We start from the raw sequence: 16,504 nt of genomic DNA on the forward strand, positions 1-16,504 counted from the left end.
GCCTGGTCTACGCTACAAACTTAGGGCAACATAAGCTGATCTAATAATGTCTGTGTCTACACTACCGAGTCCCTTCCGCCAACCTATGCAGCCTGTAAAGTCAACTTCTGTACTCCACCTCCACGAGAGGCTTAGCCCTTGATCCGACATCCATGGGTTGACATCGGGTAGGGTAGACACTGCACTGTGTAATTCGAATGAATTGGCCTCCAGGAAGTGTCCCACAGTGCTCCGCTGTGACCGCTCTGGAGAGCGCTTTCAACTCCACAGCCCGTCAGACAGGTACCCAGGAAACAGCCACGCCCCTGTTAAAGCCCTGGGAACTTTTGAGTTTTCATTTCCTGTTTGATCAGCGTGGAGAGCTCGCCAGCACAGCTGATCATGGAGACTCAAGGCCGCAAACGCGCTCCAGCACGGGGCACACAGGAGGTGGTGGATCTGATTGCTGGGTGGGGAGAAGAGTCAATGCAGGCAGAGCTCCAATCCAGCAGAAGAAATGCTGACATCTATGCCAAAATTGCGCGGGGCACGGGGGGGAGAAGGGCGACAGCAGGGACGCACAGCAGTGCCGCATGAGTATAAAAGGAGCTTCAGCAAGCATACCAGAAAACAAGGGAGGCGAACAGTCGTTCTGGTTCTGCCCCACAGACATGCCACTTCTATTACTCCTGGGGGAATTCTGCGGCACTGCACATGCGCAGCATTTATGTCCCCGGCAGATTTCTTTGCTTCCCCACAGAAAAATGACTTTGATGGGGAAGCACAGGGAAGCCACAAGAGTGGTCATATGACCCTCCTCAGCAATATGTTTCGGGTTCCCAGGGCAGCCAGCAGAGAGGTCAATCACTGCGGGGCAGTGGGAAGGACTGGGGGAAGACCTGGCTGGAACACATGACTTATGAGGAGAGGCTGAGGGAACTGGGATTGTTTAGTCTGCGGAAGAGAAGAATGAGGGGGGATTTGATAGCTGCTTTCAATTACCTGAAAGGGGTTCCAAAGAGGATGGATCTAGACTGTTCTCAGTGGTAGCAGATGACAGAACGAGGAATAATGGTCTCAAGTTGCAGTGGGGGAGGTTTAGGTGGGATATTAGGAAAAACTTTTTCACTAGGAGGGTGGTGAAACTGGAATGCGTTCCCTAGGGAAGTGGTGGAATCTCCTTCCTCAGAAGTTTTTAAGGTCAGGCTTGACAAAGCCCTGGCTGGGATGATTTAGTTGGGGATTGGTCCTGCTTTGAGCAGGGGGTTGGACTAGATGACCTCCTGAGGTCCCTTCCAACCCTGATATTCTATGATTCTTAGTAAAAGTCTGTTAATGGCCCTGCAAACTTGGATCACAATAGATCACACGGTAGAGTTACCCACTCCAAATTGACGCCCCACTGACTGGTAGCAGTCTGGCGTTGCAAGCTTCCACAGAGCTATTGCCACTCACTTCTCCACTGTCAGATCAGCTCTCATTTTCATATGGCTGCGCTTCAGGACTAGGGAAAGCTCTTCACACAGTTCCTGGAAAATGGCCTTACGCATTCGAAAGTTCTGCAGCCACTGCTCGTCATCCCATAGGTGCATAACGATGCGGTCCCACCAGTCGGTGCTTGTTTCCCAGGCCCAGAAACGGTGCTCCACGGGGTCAAGGCGATGCGTGACTGTTGCCAGTAACTACGAATTGCTCCGCTCTGTGTCTTCCAGCAGGGCTTCTTGCGTGGCATCACACTGTTCAGCACGTTGGCTCCTCTATCGGCTGCATAAATACTGCAGGATAAGGCACGAGGTGTTTGTAATGCTCATAACGACAGTGTAGAGCTGAGCAGAGTCCATGCCTATCGTGCTATGGCCTCTAACTCATGCTTATGAAAAAAGGCATGAAAAAGGCTTGGTTTGTTTGCTGTTGATTTCAGGGAGGGAGGGAGGTAAGTGCACCATGGGAGGCTGTAAACGCCATACTCCCATAACCACCTGCACCAATGTTTTGGTCCCATAAGGCATTGCAAGCCCAACCCAAAATTCCACTTGCCTATGTGCACTGTGGGATAGCTACCCACAGTGCAGTGCTCCATGGGTCAGTGCAAGACCTGCCGACACAACGAGCTTAGTGTGGACACGCAAGATCGACTTGCTTAAATTGGAGGCTTGATGTCAACTTACATGAAGTCGACTTAAGTCTGTAGTGTGGCCGTGGCCTGAGGGGCAGCACACAGCCCAGGGAGCAGAGGGGAAGCATCCCTCGGGGCCAGGAGTGACGCTGCAGCGTAGGGCTCTGGGAGTAGAGTGGATCCTCTGGGAGCTGCATGAGGGGAATTCACTGGGACAGTAATTCACTGAGAATCTGGTTTCTTTAAAAAAAAAAAAAAAAAAAAAAAAACACTCCCCAAATCCTTCCAAATGTCACATCCTGAGAAGCCAGCACATCCTGCCCAGCCCCACTTCTTGCCTGTGAGACACCCTGGAAATGGACGGTCTGTCATTCGATATCCTGTCTCCACAGAAACCTCAAAACCATGCTGTTTTCTCCGAACAGCATCACATTGGTTACATTCCCAACATGTCGCTTTGCATTTCATCCCTAAGAGAGACAGTCCCTAGATAACAGTATTGGTACAGTATGTGCCACAAAGATTTACTGTCTGCCACCGGGGACAAACCGTCAACGAGGTGCTGCATTGCAGTGTGTGCATCCCTGGCAGGAGGGGTTTACTAACCAGATAAGGAGATCATCCTAACACAGATATTATTATTATTATACATATCAGCGCACTGTACTGCTGCATGTGGTCTGATGGGGTGTCTGATAATCATCGTTTGTAATAATTATCTAATGGGTCTTTAACTGGGATACTATAAATCCCAAACTCACGAATGCAAAAGCCTGTTTGACAAAACCTCCATTTCCTATTGGTTCTGCCTTCTTTTAACGCCTCTGTATGTGAGATGCCAGAAGACACGCTTCTCACGCTTACAACTCACTCCATTTAAAAGGCCTAATTGCCAGCTCAATATCTGATATATAAAGTGTGGGATATAGGATCAGAATGTGAAGTGTGAGATTATTCACTGCCTGTCACATACAACTCACAAGATTAAAGACTGGCAATCACATTTATCAGACATATTTCCAGCATTAAAAAGAACATATTAGAATAAACAGAATTTCAAAACATTGGGGAATAGAAATAGGAAAGTTTTAGAACAGTGATTAATGCCCTTGTCTTTCACTGTATCACAGTTGCATAACAAAACATTGTATTTGGTGACAGAATCTGCAATCACGGCACAACACCCAGGGGTACGAATGCAGCTGGTAAGCTTTAAAATGCAATCATCCTTGCAAATGATCAGCTAGGAAGGAAAGTCTCACCCCTTCCACCCTGTGTGTCTTCTCACTAATTAGTAGTTGTTTGCGCCCTTCTCTCTCTTTGCAATCCACCCTCAAAGTGAAAACCTTTAGGACTCAAGAAAAACTAAACTACTGGCAGAACTAGATCAGTGTTTGCCCAAATTAGTACCTGTCTCCAGCTGTGCCTACTTCTGTAGAAAGATTTAGCTTCCAAATGAGAAATTAACTAACCACACCAGGCAGAGCTAATTAAAAGCAGACTAATCTGCTGCCCCTTGAATTCAAAGTGCAGGGCTTGGGATTTAGAACATTAAAGTACAAACTATGGTCCCTGGGACCCGGCAGGGCAGAGAGCCCTTTCCACAGTCCTTACAACAAAGCATTTGGAGGGGCAAGCAGTGAGCACTGAGTTTTGGGAGGAGGAAGGGAGGCTAGAAGAAGGCTTCCTACTCTACACGGCTCTGGCCAGAGTCTCCCCAGATCCATGGTCAGGGCCAGGGCCAGTACCCTCTGGATGCTTGGCACTGCTCCACAATGCCAGGCAGCCAGAACCCCACCTTAACTGGCTAGTCAACCCAGGTTGACAAGCGACTTGGCATCGACGGAGCGGGGAAAGTAGCCAGCGTGCACTGGTGAATCTTGCCCTCCCAGTGGCATGAGCACGAAGCGCAGCCAAGAAAGCGTTTATAAAAAGATTCCGTTTTACATTATTTTCTTTGAAGAAACATGAGGTCCCAGTCTTGGCTCCTCCCCTCGCCCACCTTCCCCACCTCCACAGTTCTCTGCATGAGAAGCCCTTAGCACAGCCCTCTCTGAGCCATACAGCTTCCTCCATCCAACACGCTCCATGCTCTGCCACAGGCCTCATTTAGGACAGCGCCCAGACCAAGCGACCACATGAGGAGCAGGCAAACACGGCCTTGGAAAACCACCGACTGCTGCAGCGCCAAACCCCCACCCTTCTGCCCAGAAATCGCTCCAGGGGAGAACACACCGGACCGGTCCCATTCCAAAGCCACTGAACGCGTCAATAAGGGTCCCTCCAAACTAGCCCGAGTCGACTGAACTCTTCTTACCGATATTTTCAGAACTCGGTCTCTCTGGATTTCCCCAGGTTCACTCTTTACACCCATATGGTGTTCGTTTCTCCCTTTGGTCACATAAATCGTCCTAGCCGTTTAGACAGACTAAGCCCATCCATGTCTCAGAACCAAAACCCACAAATTTGAACCTAGCATCTTCCTGTTGTGGAAGTTATTTAAGCAGAGGAGGGGTTACAGCAGCCACCAACTCACCTCTGTGCATCTCCAGAGCTCAACCCTACAGCAGCTAACAAGGAGCATTCTGGGTAATTCTATGCAAAGGAGCGCCCCCCCCGCCCCCACTTTCAGACACATGCAGCACTAGTGGAGACCAGGTGAAGGAAGAGACAACATTTGTAATCTCAGTTTTCAACCTTGGGCATGTAAATTAGAGCGTTTAAATCCACACCTGAAACTCCAGCGCTTAGCGTCAGGTTTTCCAGGGATCCTTGTAATCACGGAGTCGGACCTCCTGCCTAACAAAGGCCAGGGAGCATCACTCACTAATGAACCCTTAATAAATAATAATACTCAAACCTTCACATTCCAAAGCCCGCTCTAAACACTGGCTAATTAACCGTCACAGACTCTCGGAAGTGGGCAAGTACCATTCTCATTTAACCAGTGGGGTCACTGAGGTAGAGAAGTTAAGTGATTCACCCAAGGCCATAGTGAGTCGCTGTCAGCGCCAGGATTTGAATTATGCAGGTATTGCTCCCAGCCCTGTGTGCCAGTTCACTATATCACTCAGCCTCTCCAGGCACTCAGGGGAGTGACTGCCAATCTGCGGGCTCAGCTGTGGCATCACCCAAGTCTAAGAAACAGGTCCCCCGTCACACATCAAATTAGTTCCCCTTAGTAAATACCTAACTCTTATCTAGTCCTTTTCCATCCCTAGACCACCGACTTCTCCACAAGGGAGGCCAGCACCATTATCCCAAGCATACAGCCTGTACACAGAGTCCAACAGCTGCCTGCCAGCCTCACTTGAGAGCGGGAGACGTTACCTCTTTCTTCCTTCTCTTGACTTTGGATGTCTTGTTTTCTTTCAGCTTTTTGGATTTCTTTTTCTTCTGCGCAGTCACCTGCTCCTCTGGATAAAATTCCTCCAGCCCTTCCAGCACTCCATCCTCTTCTTCTGGAGACGACACAAAGGGGGAGGAAAGTGAGATGTTACACAGCCAGGTTCACAGATACACAAAGTATGGGAATTGTGTTTGACCCCATGGGAGAGCATTGGCCAAGCAGCTCCATCAGCCTATGGGATACAAGGACATGTGGCCTCGCTCAAGTTTCTGTTTATTGCCTGACTCACGTCCAGCTGTTAACATAGCTGTCCCAAGTTAGGCTTTGTCTACACTGACAATTGAACAACAAAACTTTTGTCTTTCAGAGGTGCTAAAAAAACCACAAACACACACCCCGAAAGACAAAAGTTTTGCAGACGACAAGCCCCAGTGTGAACAGTGCTTTGCTGGCAGGAGCGCTCTCCTGTTGACAAAGCTAACGCCGCTCTTTGGGGGTGGGAGCTTTTTGTCAGCAGGAGAGCCGACAAACAGCGGCTATACTGCACAACGTTTAGCCACACGGCTGTAGCTGTGTAGTGTAAACATAGCCTTGCAGTAGCATTAGTTGCCTACCAGGCCAGCACTTAACTAGCTGCTAATGTCTTTCAAGGATCTGCATGAGGCAAGTCTCAAAGTGTCAGCCCTGGTTTCCATCTTCATGGACCCCGTTGTGTACATGCTGCTGCCCAAGTCACATGTGCAAACGGCTGTCTGTGCTCGTGTAACTGGTGTGCAAACTCAAGTGGAAGGCACTGCAGACACCAAATCGGAGGATGGGGTTAAAAACTAGTCCCCAAATTGTTTCCCCTGTGTTTCTCTTCCCACTTATTAGTAATTATCACGATTATCCATCGAATCACCGTTCCTGTTTGTATGAAAAGACACTTTGTTTCTGCCGACACCCCCTGCCCTGCTGCACACTCCTCCCACCAGAAATCAGTTTGCGACACTTTGGGGGTGACTGTGATGACACAGAGCAGGGGGAAAAAGCTGCTCTACAAGGTCTGCAAAGTGCAGGTGTCTTTAAATCCTGGAGATGCAGACTTGCCAAATGGCTGGTCAGCTCCCAGCTGGCTGTTTGGGAAACCGATAACAGGACAGGATCATTGCAGGTAGAAGACAGGCAGAACGAACAGCAGCACTTGATACTAATATTTAAATTTGGATTAAATAATGGGACCTGGAAAGTCAGCTTGCAGCCAGAGATAAATGTTCGTACTTTAGAGGAAGCAAAGGGATTCTTACCCAGCAGCCCGGCGTGGTAGCTGGAAATCAGGGACTGAGGGATTTTTGAGTGGGCCAAGTTAAAGAGTAAATGCAAAACAGAGAACTAATTTTGGTGCAGTTATATGTTCTGACCTGAATCCATTTGCTATGGCATATTGCTGCGCATTTGCCCAGTACCAGCGTAGCATGCACTGGGCCCGGTCTCAATCTCTCTCACCAGCCACTCTGCTGCGGGGTCAGGGATTCTTAGGAAGCTGCTCTGCTTCCATTGTGGCGTTCTAGAGGCGACACAGCAACGAGGCCGGTACTCTGCTCTCGTTGGCTTCAAAGGGAATTAGCATTGCTCAGCCACGGACAAGTCTTCGGTCACAAGTCTTCGGCAACAGTATTTGGTGGTATCTGACACCTTCAGTTTTGTCACAGTGCAGGTTCTGATGGATGCTAGGTCATAAAAGGGGGCCCAACCCTTGCAAAAGCTTACTACAAGGCGTAACGCTTACCCCCAGGAGCAGGCCAGAGGGTGCACGTCTGGAACGGCATTCAGCACTAAGCTGATAGGAAGTATTTGCAGGACCTGAGTCCCAGGTTCATGGCTACAGCACTTTCAAACAAAGAGGAGACTTGTTCGAATCAAGCACACATCATGCACACAGCTCTTCGGCGCTTAAGGCTCAAATAATATGAGTCAGGCCGTTTAGGCTCAAAATTCGGGTTTTGTAAACTGATCGGGGCTGGGGTCATTTCCACAGAGCCTAGAATTAACAGCAGTATCTTCATTACTTCATCTAGGTGTCAGCGTAAAGAGCTCTCTCCTGGATGCGTCACTGTGGACACTGCCAGCAGGAAGAGCCCATGCACGGAGCCTGAAACCTCATCTCCAGCCTGCCGCACAACTGTTTTGGCCATCAGAAGAAGAGCTTTGGTGTTCAAAAGAGTGCACTGCTATTATTTCGCAACCCTGGCGGGGTATTAAACAGGAACGCCGTTTGGATGGTTAGCGCAGGATCAGAGGCGGATCATGCAAAGGGGTCTCTAGGCTCAGACACTAACCTCCCTTTGCATCACCAAGGTCATATGCCAGGCCTGGTTTTCAGCAGGATGGCAGCCCCCAGCAAGCGGGCAAGAATTGTTCCAGCATTCAGCACAATGCAGTGGGAAGGGGCAGTTTCTGTTTGCTCTTACAGCAGTGCCACTAGAAACCAGCTCCCAGAGAACTGGAGCTCCATTTCCAGCAGGGTAGGTGAGTTTTCAGTGCAGCACAAAATGCAGACTCCAGCTCTGGCTAGAGAGAACCATCCACACCGAGAGATGTCCTTGTGGGATTTACTGCAGGGATCCAGAAAATGACATGGACGACACGATCCAAGCTGGGTGAGAGACTAGCTACCGAACAAACAGGATTTGGTTTCAGGGCCCTCTCTGTCTCAATGATGTAAGGTGTTACTGGCAAGAGAGAGAAAATGCAGGTAGGGAGTTGCAGGAGGATGAAAGGGGGCAAAGAATCATTTGCAGCCTTCAATAATAAATGTATTGTCTGGAGGACAGAACAAGGGGTTGGGAGCAAGGAACTCGCGGGTCCTCATCCAGACTCCCTACGTGGCCTTGCTGGGGCAAGTCACTGACCTTCACGGCCTCAGCTTTCCCATCTGCAAAATGAAGCTAAGGACGCTTGCTCTCTGCCTCCCAAGGGAGCTCGTGAGGGCTGAAGTTTGGAAAGGGCTTGGAAGATGCAGGGGGCTGAGTATTCCTGTTACTGCCCGGAGGGGCTGGGGCTGGGCACCACAGCATGCAGCACCAAAGCAGAAGGATCATCTCGTTTTCTCCCGCAGACGCCCGGGCCCACGAAGCCCCCGCCACTGGCCTGCTCGGAAGCAGAGGGCGGGGGGGGAGGGGGGGGCCGGGACTGTCTGGACGCCTCTAATATGCTGCCTGCTGTTGCTGATTTGGGCTTGTAGGTAACGAGGAAGCACTTGGCTTTTTATTGTTTACCCTTTGCCTTTTGAAATAGATCCTGTTAAAATGGATTCAATGAAATCAAAGAAAAGAGAGAAAACTCGTCTCTCTTCTGAGCTCCTTCCTCCCCATCTACCTCTGGCTGCATATTGCAGCACTGAAGGCAAGAGCGATGCTATGTCTTGGGAGAGGCTGGTTGTTGCCCTCGGCACACCCTCTGATGGCCCCACTGACTCCTGGACAGACCCAGAGCCGCCTGAACAGGAGCAAAGCGAAGCGTCCGCTCAAAGCATGCCGGCTCTACTGCTTTCATCCATCCGCTACATCCCCACCAAGGCAAAGAAGCTCGTCACTAATTGCAATGTACCCTTTTATTTTCCTGTCATCATTATCTTCCAAATCTTGACATTCTTACTAATGAGCTTTGGCATTTTGTCAAATTGTTGCATTTCCTTAAGATCCAGTTCTGTGTTGTACTCTTCTGTTTTCTTTTTGAATTTCTAAATTTCTACGGTAATAATTCTCCAATCTCATTAGACCGGACAGATTTTGTGTTCGACTTCAAAACACAGCAGTTTAGACTTTGCCAAAACAAGCAGCTTAGCTCCATCTCAGTGAAATTTATTAGACAATTGACAGAACCATGCCCTGCAAGCAACACATTTCCCTCACCTCTGACAGGACCAGAATAATCTCCACTAAAAAGCACCAGATCAGAGTTCTTGGCCTCTCTATCAGGTGCATGAGGCTCTATATAGAAGCCATTCAGCATTGCTTGATTTTATTCACAACACCGCACAGAAAAAACAACCTTTTGGGGCAGGGAAGGGGGCTTTGTATCCCAATACAAATGTAGTAGCGACGGGACAGCCCCACGGACCCGAGTCTCACAATGGGACAACAGAGCCGTTTGCTTTGAAAAGAAGTTTTAAAGCCTTAAGAGTTTTCTCGATGGAGCTGGAGCCCAGGATTCCATGTACAACGAGAAACATTCTGGCCTCTTTTGTGCATTTCCCACAGCAGTTTGTGTTGTGAGTCAGTCATTGCAAGATTCGGTTTACTATTGAGCGTTGGTTCCTAATGATCAAGATGTCAAAGGGTGGGGAATGAATCCAGGCAAAGATATCCTTGCTCCTCAGTGCACGTACCTGTTATGCAAACAGCAAGCTAGGCACAGAGCTGCCTCCCCACCCCTTCTGCTGAATGCCGAGTAATCTCAAAAGATCCCAAATCGCATTGCAGACTGTGCCTACAAGCACCACTTCCCCCCATATCTGGAATAGCCATTCTGCTATTCAGAGGGATAACTTCTCCAGCTGGAACTCTGCCTTAGGGAGATGGAAGGCAATCTTCCCAAACTGACTTTTGGCCAGGACACTGCATTTAACACCCTTATGCTGACAAAAAAAAACGTGATGGGATCTTAGATGAGCACAAGAGGTCAAGACTGTTGGCTTCCCATCTCATCTCAGCCTTTAGCAGCAGAGTGGTCCCTGGCTCTGGACTGGGGCACTGGTTCAGTGCAGACATAGCAGGAAGCTAAGCTACCTACTTAAACACCAGCACCATTTCCTGCAACATTTGTTTTTTTTCCCCTGGTTTTACATCTGTCATCCAAGTACTGACCGAACCCAACCATGCTCAGCTTACAAGAGATATGCTCCAAGCCTGAGGTAGCCTAACGACTCGTGAGCTTCTGGAGACCTTGCACAGGTGACAGAGACTGAGCAAATGCAGCCAGGGCTGACGGCTTTGAAAGACAAAGGAATATCTTGTATCACATATGAACAACCTGGACAGACCGTTGGAAGGAACCAAAAGCTACCTGTGAAGCCAGAAGGTGAGCAACCCCTGATCTGCAAGACCTGTGTTAATTGAACCTTTCCCTAGATCTTCTGTGGGCTGCCCATTCCACTCCAGGCAAACGGAAACTGGAGCCACTGGCGTTTCCGTCTACAAAATGAGGATAACAGCGCTTGGGAGAGACGTTAGTGCTACCGCTGGAAGCACAGTAACTAAGCATGTCACTTTCATTACATCCAACCAGGAGACTGAGGCATTTGGGCAGAACCTTGTTTTGCTCAGTAACGGAGACCAATGTGCACCAAGTTTATTTTTAAAGTCAACCCTTTCACTCCACACTCCTGTTCACAAGCACAGCAGCTCACTCACATGACTCTCATAGATATGAAAGCTCCAACCCAAAGGTACGGCTCAGTAAAAAACAAAATCCCCAGGGACATCCAGTGACTTTGCTGAGTGCACGGAGAAATCGCAAGGCAGATTCCACCGCATGTGATGAAGAGAGTTTGATTCTTAAACTTAACCGCAAGATTGTGAGCAATGGCCTGTCAACCTTGAACCAGAGTAAAGAAGCTGACAGCAGCTGTGACCGTTCAGAGGAAAAACACCTTGCACGCCCTGCCTACCTGCTTTTCAGTGGATTTAAACTCTCCAGCATTAACAAATCCAGAATTCATGCACTGCAGCATTCAGGTTTCTCTCTCACACACAATCTACCCTCCCTCCAAAACAACAACAACATGTTCAAACATCTGGTGCTGCAATACAAGTGTCCTGCAGAGACTTCACCCCGACCATCCCTCCGGTTTACATGCGTTTGTTTTGTTTCTAGCGAAAGACCAACTCCTCCCTTGCTGACAGACCATCTCCATAGTGGAGGAGCAGCCTCCTTGTTCCTACAAGCTCTCCCTCCTGCACGGCTTGTGCGAGAATGCTTGGCCCCGATTTTGCTGGGATATTTTTAATTGAACGAAATGGAAAGATAAAATACTGACCAGGTCACTCTCATTAGTCCAAAAGAAGCAGAGGCATCTGCTACAATCACAGTCACTTGCTGGAAGCTGCAGCATTGGAGGCCGAACTGGCCCAGGTCAGCCTCTCTCAGAAAATGACAGCTCCAGCCAAAGGTCTGGGAAGAGCATAAGCCAGGCAGCTGCAGAAGAAGGCAAGGGAAGGAGCCTGCATGGGGAACAAATCTTTGATAATGGGCTCTTCAGACAAGTAGGGGAAATTATAACACGATCCAATGGCTGGAAGCTGACGCGAGACAAATTCAGACTGGAAATAAGCCATGCATTTTTAACAGTGAGGGCAATTAACCATTGGAACAGTTGACCAAGGGTCATGGTGGATTCTCCATCACTGACAATTTTTAAATCAAGATGGGATGTTTTTCTGAAAGCTCTGCTCTAGGGATTATTGTGGACAAGTTCTCTGGCCAGTGCTATCCAGGAGGTCAGACTCGATGATCACAATGGTACTTTCTGGCCTTGGAATCTATGGTTCTACGAAATCTATGAAAGGGAAGCCAGGAATTCCCAAAAGTTAGAAACGCTGCTGTTTTAACTGAATGGATAGAGATGCTAAACTGCTCAGATGTTTCATGGAGGCCAGGGGTGCAGGGTGACACCAGGTCCATACATGTGTTTCGAGCTATGCTCCCTTTCAAGGCTTTCATAAGAAGTGACAACCCTCATTCCTTCCCCAACTCCCACACACACTGAGGAGCTGAAAGCCAGCCCCTCAGGGTTGGATTTTAAATCCAACAACCCTACAGCATCTGCATTAATGTGTTCCATTTTTATTAGAGAAGGGGAACAATTATCTAGCCAGCGACTGATAAGAAAATTGAACTAAACTTTCTTTGCAAGGGGAAATAAAACTCTTCAAAGTTTAACAATGGTTTTCAGTGAAATTCATGCTCATGAAAGTTGCTGCATTAGCAGCCCTGGACACTGAAGTTCTTTGCTTATCCTTTGACAGCTACAACCTGGTCAGCATGCCATCTGCTAGGAACTGCACAGAGACTCACCAACTCCTGTGCAGAAGGGACAAGAGCCCCCCCGTCCAAGTGTGCAATTCAGCATGGCTGAGAAACAGGCCAGAGAGAGACTGCTGAACTCTATCGACCAGCTGTCACTTAGAAAGAACACAAGGGCAATCCTTGTGAAGACCTGTGTTAACTGAACGGACCAAGGAGCCAGTCCCAGCTCTACCGATGTGTGATGTGTTATGGAGAGGTGAAAGCTACAGTCCTACCATAAAGCTCATTTGGATCCCCCTGGCGACCCTAATAAAAATATATCCTCATGCCTTCTCATTCTTGGGTATACATCTCACCGAGACCTAAACAACATCCTGAGCATTGTGATCCAACTGAACAAACTGACATGGAGAAAAGATGATGGGAACGGAGAATATTTGTCACTGACCTCTAAGCCAGCCTATCCATCGCCCCGACCTGTCCCTGACCCCACTTCTCAAAGTGAACAGAAACTTCAGGACCAAAACACCCTTGCAGGAAACAGGCTGTTACAACCCAGGTACCCCTGACCTGCACAACACACCCTGGTCTGAGGGAGATGCAAGCCCTGAGGCCAAGTCAATACTAATTCAAGCAGCACTAACTCAGATGTGATACCTACTGCTTTCAAGATGGAGAATCTCACAGAGTGAGAAACAACTTGGCATTCTCTCTGCTGGAAACTTTATGTTCGTTTTTTCTTCATGTTTTCCATAACTTCAAAGCAGAGTTATCTTCACCAAAAGCACGTGTTTTGTAATCAGTGTATGGAAAACATGCTAATTTGCAAATTTTAAACACCTCCATACAAAGAATAATCAGTAAATGTAATTCTGCATATGGAGATTATTGGTAACTGAAGTGAAAAATCAGGAAGAGAGAGGATGCAATGGGGATAGATTTTGCAGGTGAATTTGAGATGCACTAATATCTTTAACAGGAAACAGCTGGACACAAGTTATTTTACTGAGTTCATGTTAATCTACCACACTCTCATCTCTCTCCAGCACATGCAAACTCACACTCACTCATTTGCATGGCTCTATTGTGGGCTCTGATTACCTCTCTGATTGCACTTCAGTCAGGTGCATTAAGAGTAAAAACCAGAGAGATCTTAATAATCTCCTCCAGAGTCATTTCTGGGAAGGAAGAAGAATAGATCCATTCTTGACACTGATGGGGAGGCATCCATCTGCCAGACATTAAGAATTCTTCATGCTTTGGAAAATTAAGGACAGGATGGAGATGAATAGCTGTGCAGCTTGTAAAGATGGGTGTTTCACTCCTGCCCTCATGTTTTAAATGAAATATGTTTGATGGGCTTTTGGAATCTCAATCGCTTATGGATGACAGTCCACATGATATTGGCACCAGGTACCCTTATTACCGCCTCACCACGGGGGTTGCTGGATTTTCGGGCTTGTCAGAAGTAGCATTATCAGCCCCTACTTTTCAGGAACTCTGACTCACTCCTATACCATTGCTCTCCACTAAATGGGCTGCATTCAGGCTTTCCGCTCAGGAGAACATTTATTTTAGCAATGTAAGAAAACGAGAGGCGCTGTTAGGACCAAATTCACTATGGGTAGAATTCACCCTTGTGCAGCAGCCAGCACAGTGAGATTTAAGTGCCACATAGCCCTGGTGCGGATTCCCTGCAGAATGGTACATTTGGCCCTGTTGGCATAGGCAAGTACAACTCCATTGGCTCATATGGACTTTTAGCCATTTGCGCGAGCACGAATTTGGCCAAAGTGGCTCCTTTAACAGATGCTATAGGAGTTTTTTAATTTGTGGATGTAGTTTTGGTTTGTAAAATATCAGCCTCTATGTACAAGCACAAACTTTTTCCCAAAACCTGAAAACAAAGACCTACACAAACAGGAGCGCTGCTGAAGACCCTCACACAGACTTAGCAAGGTAATTATGTGCCGTTCTGCAGGAGGATGCCACATATTAGGAATTCCCAGGAATAAATATTTGGCTGCCTTGGGGGAGGGGCACTTTGTGTGCCCCCCATGGCCGGAGGAGCTGTTTTCCCCCCTCCCTCCCTCCACGGCCAGTGGAGCTGCCTCGCCCCCACACCCTAAGGCCAGAGGAGCTGCCTCTCCCCACCGCAGCCCCAACGGCAGAGCTGGCTCGCTCTCCCTCCCCCCTCCCGCAACCACGGGGCCGATCGAACTGGTTCTCCCTCCACAGTTCCAGAGGACCTTTCGTCTCCTGCCCCAGTCCGGGGCCACAGGAGCTCGCTCTCCCAGGCCCAGAGGAGTTCTGTGCCCCTGACATGGGGGGGCCTGGGCCTCTGCTTGCCCCCACCCCTTTGAGCATGCCCCTGATGCCAAGTAAGGTCTCTAGCCAAATAGCAGGACAGATTATTACTATATTTATTGATGTCACAACTAAGGAAATCCATCTCTCAGTGCTCAGCTATAAGTCTTACAATTAATAAGCCTCCCTGAATAAGTTAAGCCTTTATTTCATTATTTCCCTGCCCTCTTTTCCTCTACCAAGATGCACCTGAAATGTCTGCTAGCTGCTTTCTATCTGAAACGTACTCAGCACTTCTGTCAGCTCAGCAGGTAGGTTTCAAATGTGCCGGGTACAGCCAGGTAAAGCAATCAATGGGCCAATTAAGAAAAACAAAACAGGAAAATAAAAAAGTCTTTCAACTACTAAATCTGGTTTAGGCTTCATTGAAATGAGTCTGTTGGCCTTAATAATCCCCCTGGACAGTCCCCACGATATAGAGAAACCTCAAGAAAAGCAAAGGGAAGTAAAAGTGATACAAGAATCATAGGTAAAACGTCAGTGGAGAGAATGAGGGAGGTAAACATACAAAGGCTGGGAAAGAGAAGACCAAGGGAGGCACATGACCCATCTGTAAATCCCTTCCAGGTAACACTGCAAATGTAAGGAAAAGATTTTTCAAATCCTCAGAAGATGGTAGGTCAAGGAGCAGTACCTGACACTTAAGAGGGAAACTTCCAAGGAAAAGGGTCTCTAGGCACAGTCACCACAGATATCAAAGAATGGGTCCAAAAAGTCTTTAGTGGGGAAGATGTAGAGATGGAATCCTGCATAAAACACGAATCAGGCCAGACAGACCCTTGTCACACCCCACCAGGAGTCTACAAATGGCTATTTGCCCAGGTACAAAGCCAATTACACTCTGGAAAGGCATATGTTGCTCCAGCCCTCACTCTGCTTAGCTCTAAGGAGTGGCGTCAGTTCCTCTCCAACACAAAAAGAACCAGTACAGTAAGTAGGGAAAAATTAAAAACCACTCCAATTTTCTCTCTGCCTGAGGTTTCAGCTAGTTATTTAGGCCTTAGCTACCCAGGCCAGGCAGGGATGTTAGGCACTGAGGGAAGAGAAGAAGAAGTCACAGGAGGGAACTAAGGGCCAGATCCTTCAAAGGTGCTGAGTCCCCCACAGCCGCTGCTGATGGTGAATGGGGCTGCGGCTCCGCACCCCTCTAGAGCTTTTCACCCTCATGCCCTGGACGGCGTTATTTCCCCCCTGCAGGCGGTGGGCCTCTTGGTCCGGGGTGCAGAAAGAACCAGAGGGGAAGGGGGACCCCGGGGCGCTGGCAGGACCCTGGGGCGCAGCGGTGTCGATCCCCCCACACCGGGACGAGGGGCCAGTCCCGCCAGGAGGGCACTTGCCCGGCGACAGGTGAGGCTCCGAAAGTACCTGCCGGTGGAGCCCGGCCTCCGGGCCGGCGGGGAAGGCGGCGGGCTCCGCGGACCGCACACCGGAGCGGAGGGGACCCCTCTCCCCGGCTGGCCCCGGGACACGGTCCCCAGGCTCGGCCACCCCCCGGCCCGGGGGGAACCAGCCCCCTTCCCTCCCGGCCGCGCTCCGCCGCCCATCACCGCAGCCTCTCCCCGCCAGCGGCCCAGCCCCGGGGCTGCCCGCCCCCGAGGAGCGCCCCGCGCCCCCCTACCTGACAGCTCCTCCTCGTTCTCCATCGCGCCCCGCGGCGCGCCCCCGGCCCCCGCCGGCCCCCGCAT

The 16,504-nt window shown here is 49.2% G+C and overlaps 1 protein-coding gene across 1 annotated transcript in view; it reads right to left on the reverse strand.

Annotated features, from left to right (window-relative positions):
- The window catches only part of CHD5 (chromodomain helicase DNA binding protein 5), an 81,224-nt gene extending 64,720 nt beyond the window's left edge, over window positions 1-16,504 (reverse strand). Inside the window, exons 1-2 of the mRNA XM_077837592.1 lie at window positions 16,438-16,504; window positions 5,426-5,556 (exon numbers count right to left, since the gene is read on the reverse strand). Coding sequence (XP_077693718.1) covers window positions 5,426-5,556; window positions 16,438-16,504 — 198 coding nt within the window. The remainder of the gene's footprint in view (window positions 1-5,425; window positions 5,557-16,437) is intronic.

This window comes from Eretmochelys imbricata, chromosome 18 (assembly GCF_965152235.1).
Source record: "Eretmochelys imbricata isolate rEreImb1 chromosome 18, rEreImb1.hap1, whole genome shotgun sequence".
Taxonomy (NCBI): domain Eukaryota; kingdom Metazoa; phylum Chordata; order Testudines; family Cheloniidae; genus Eretmochelys; species Eretmochelys imbricata.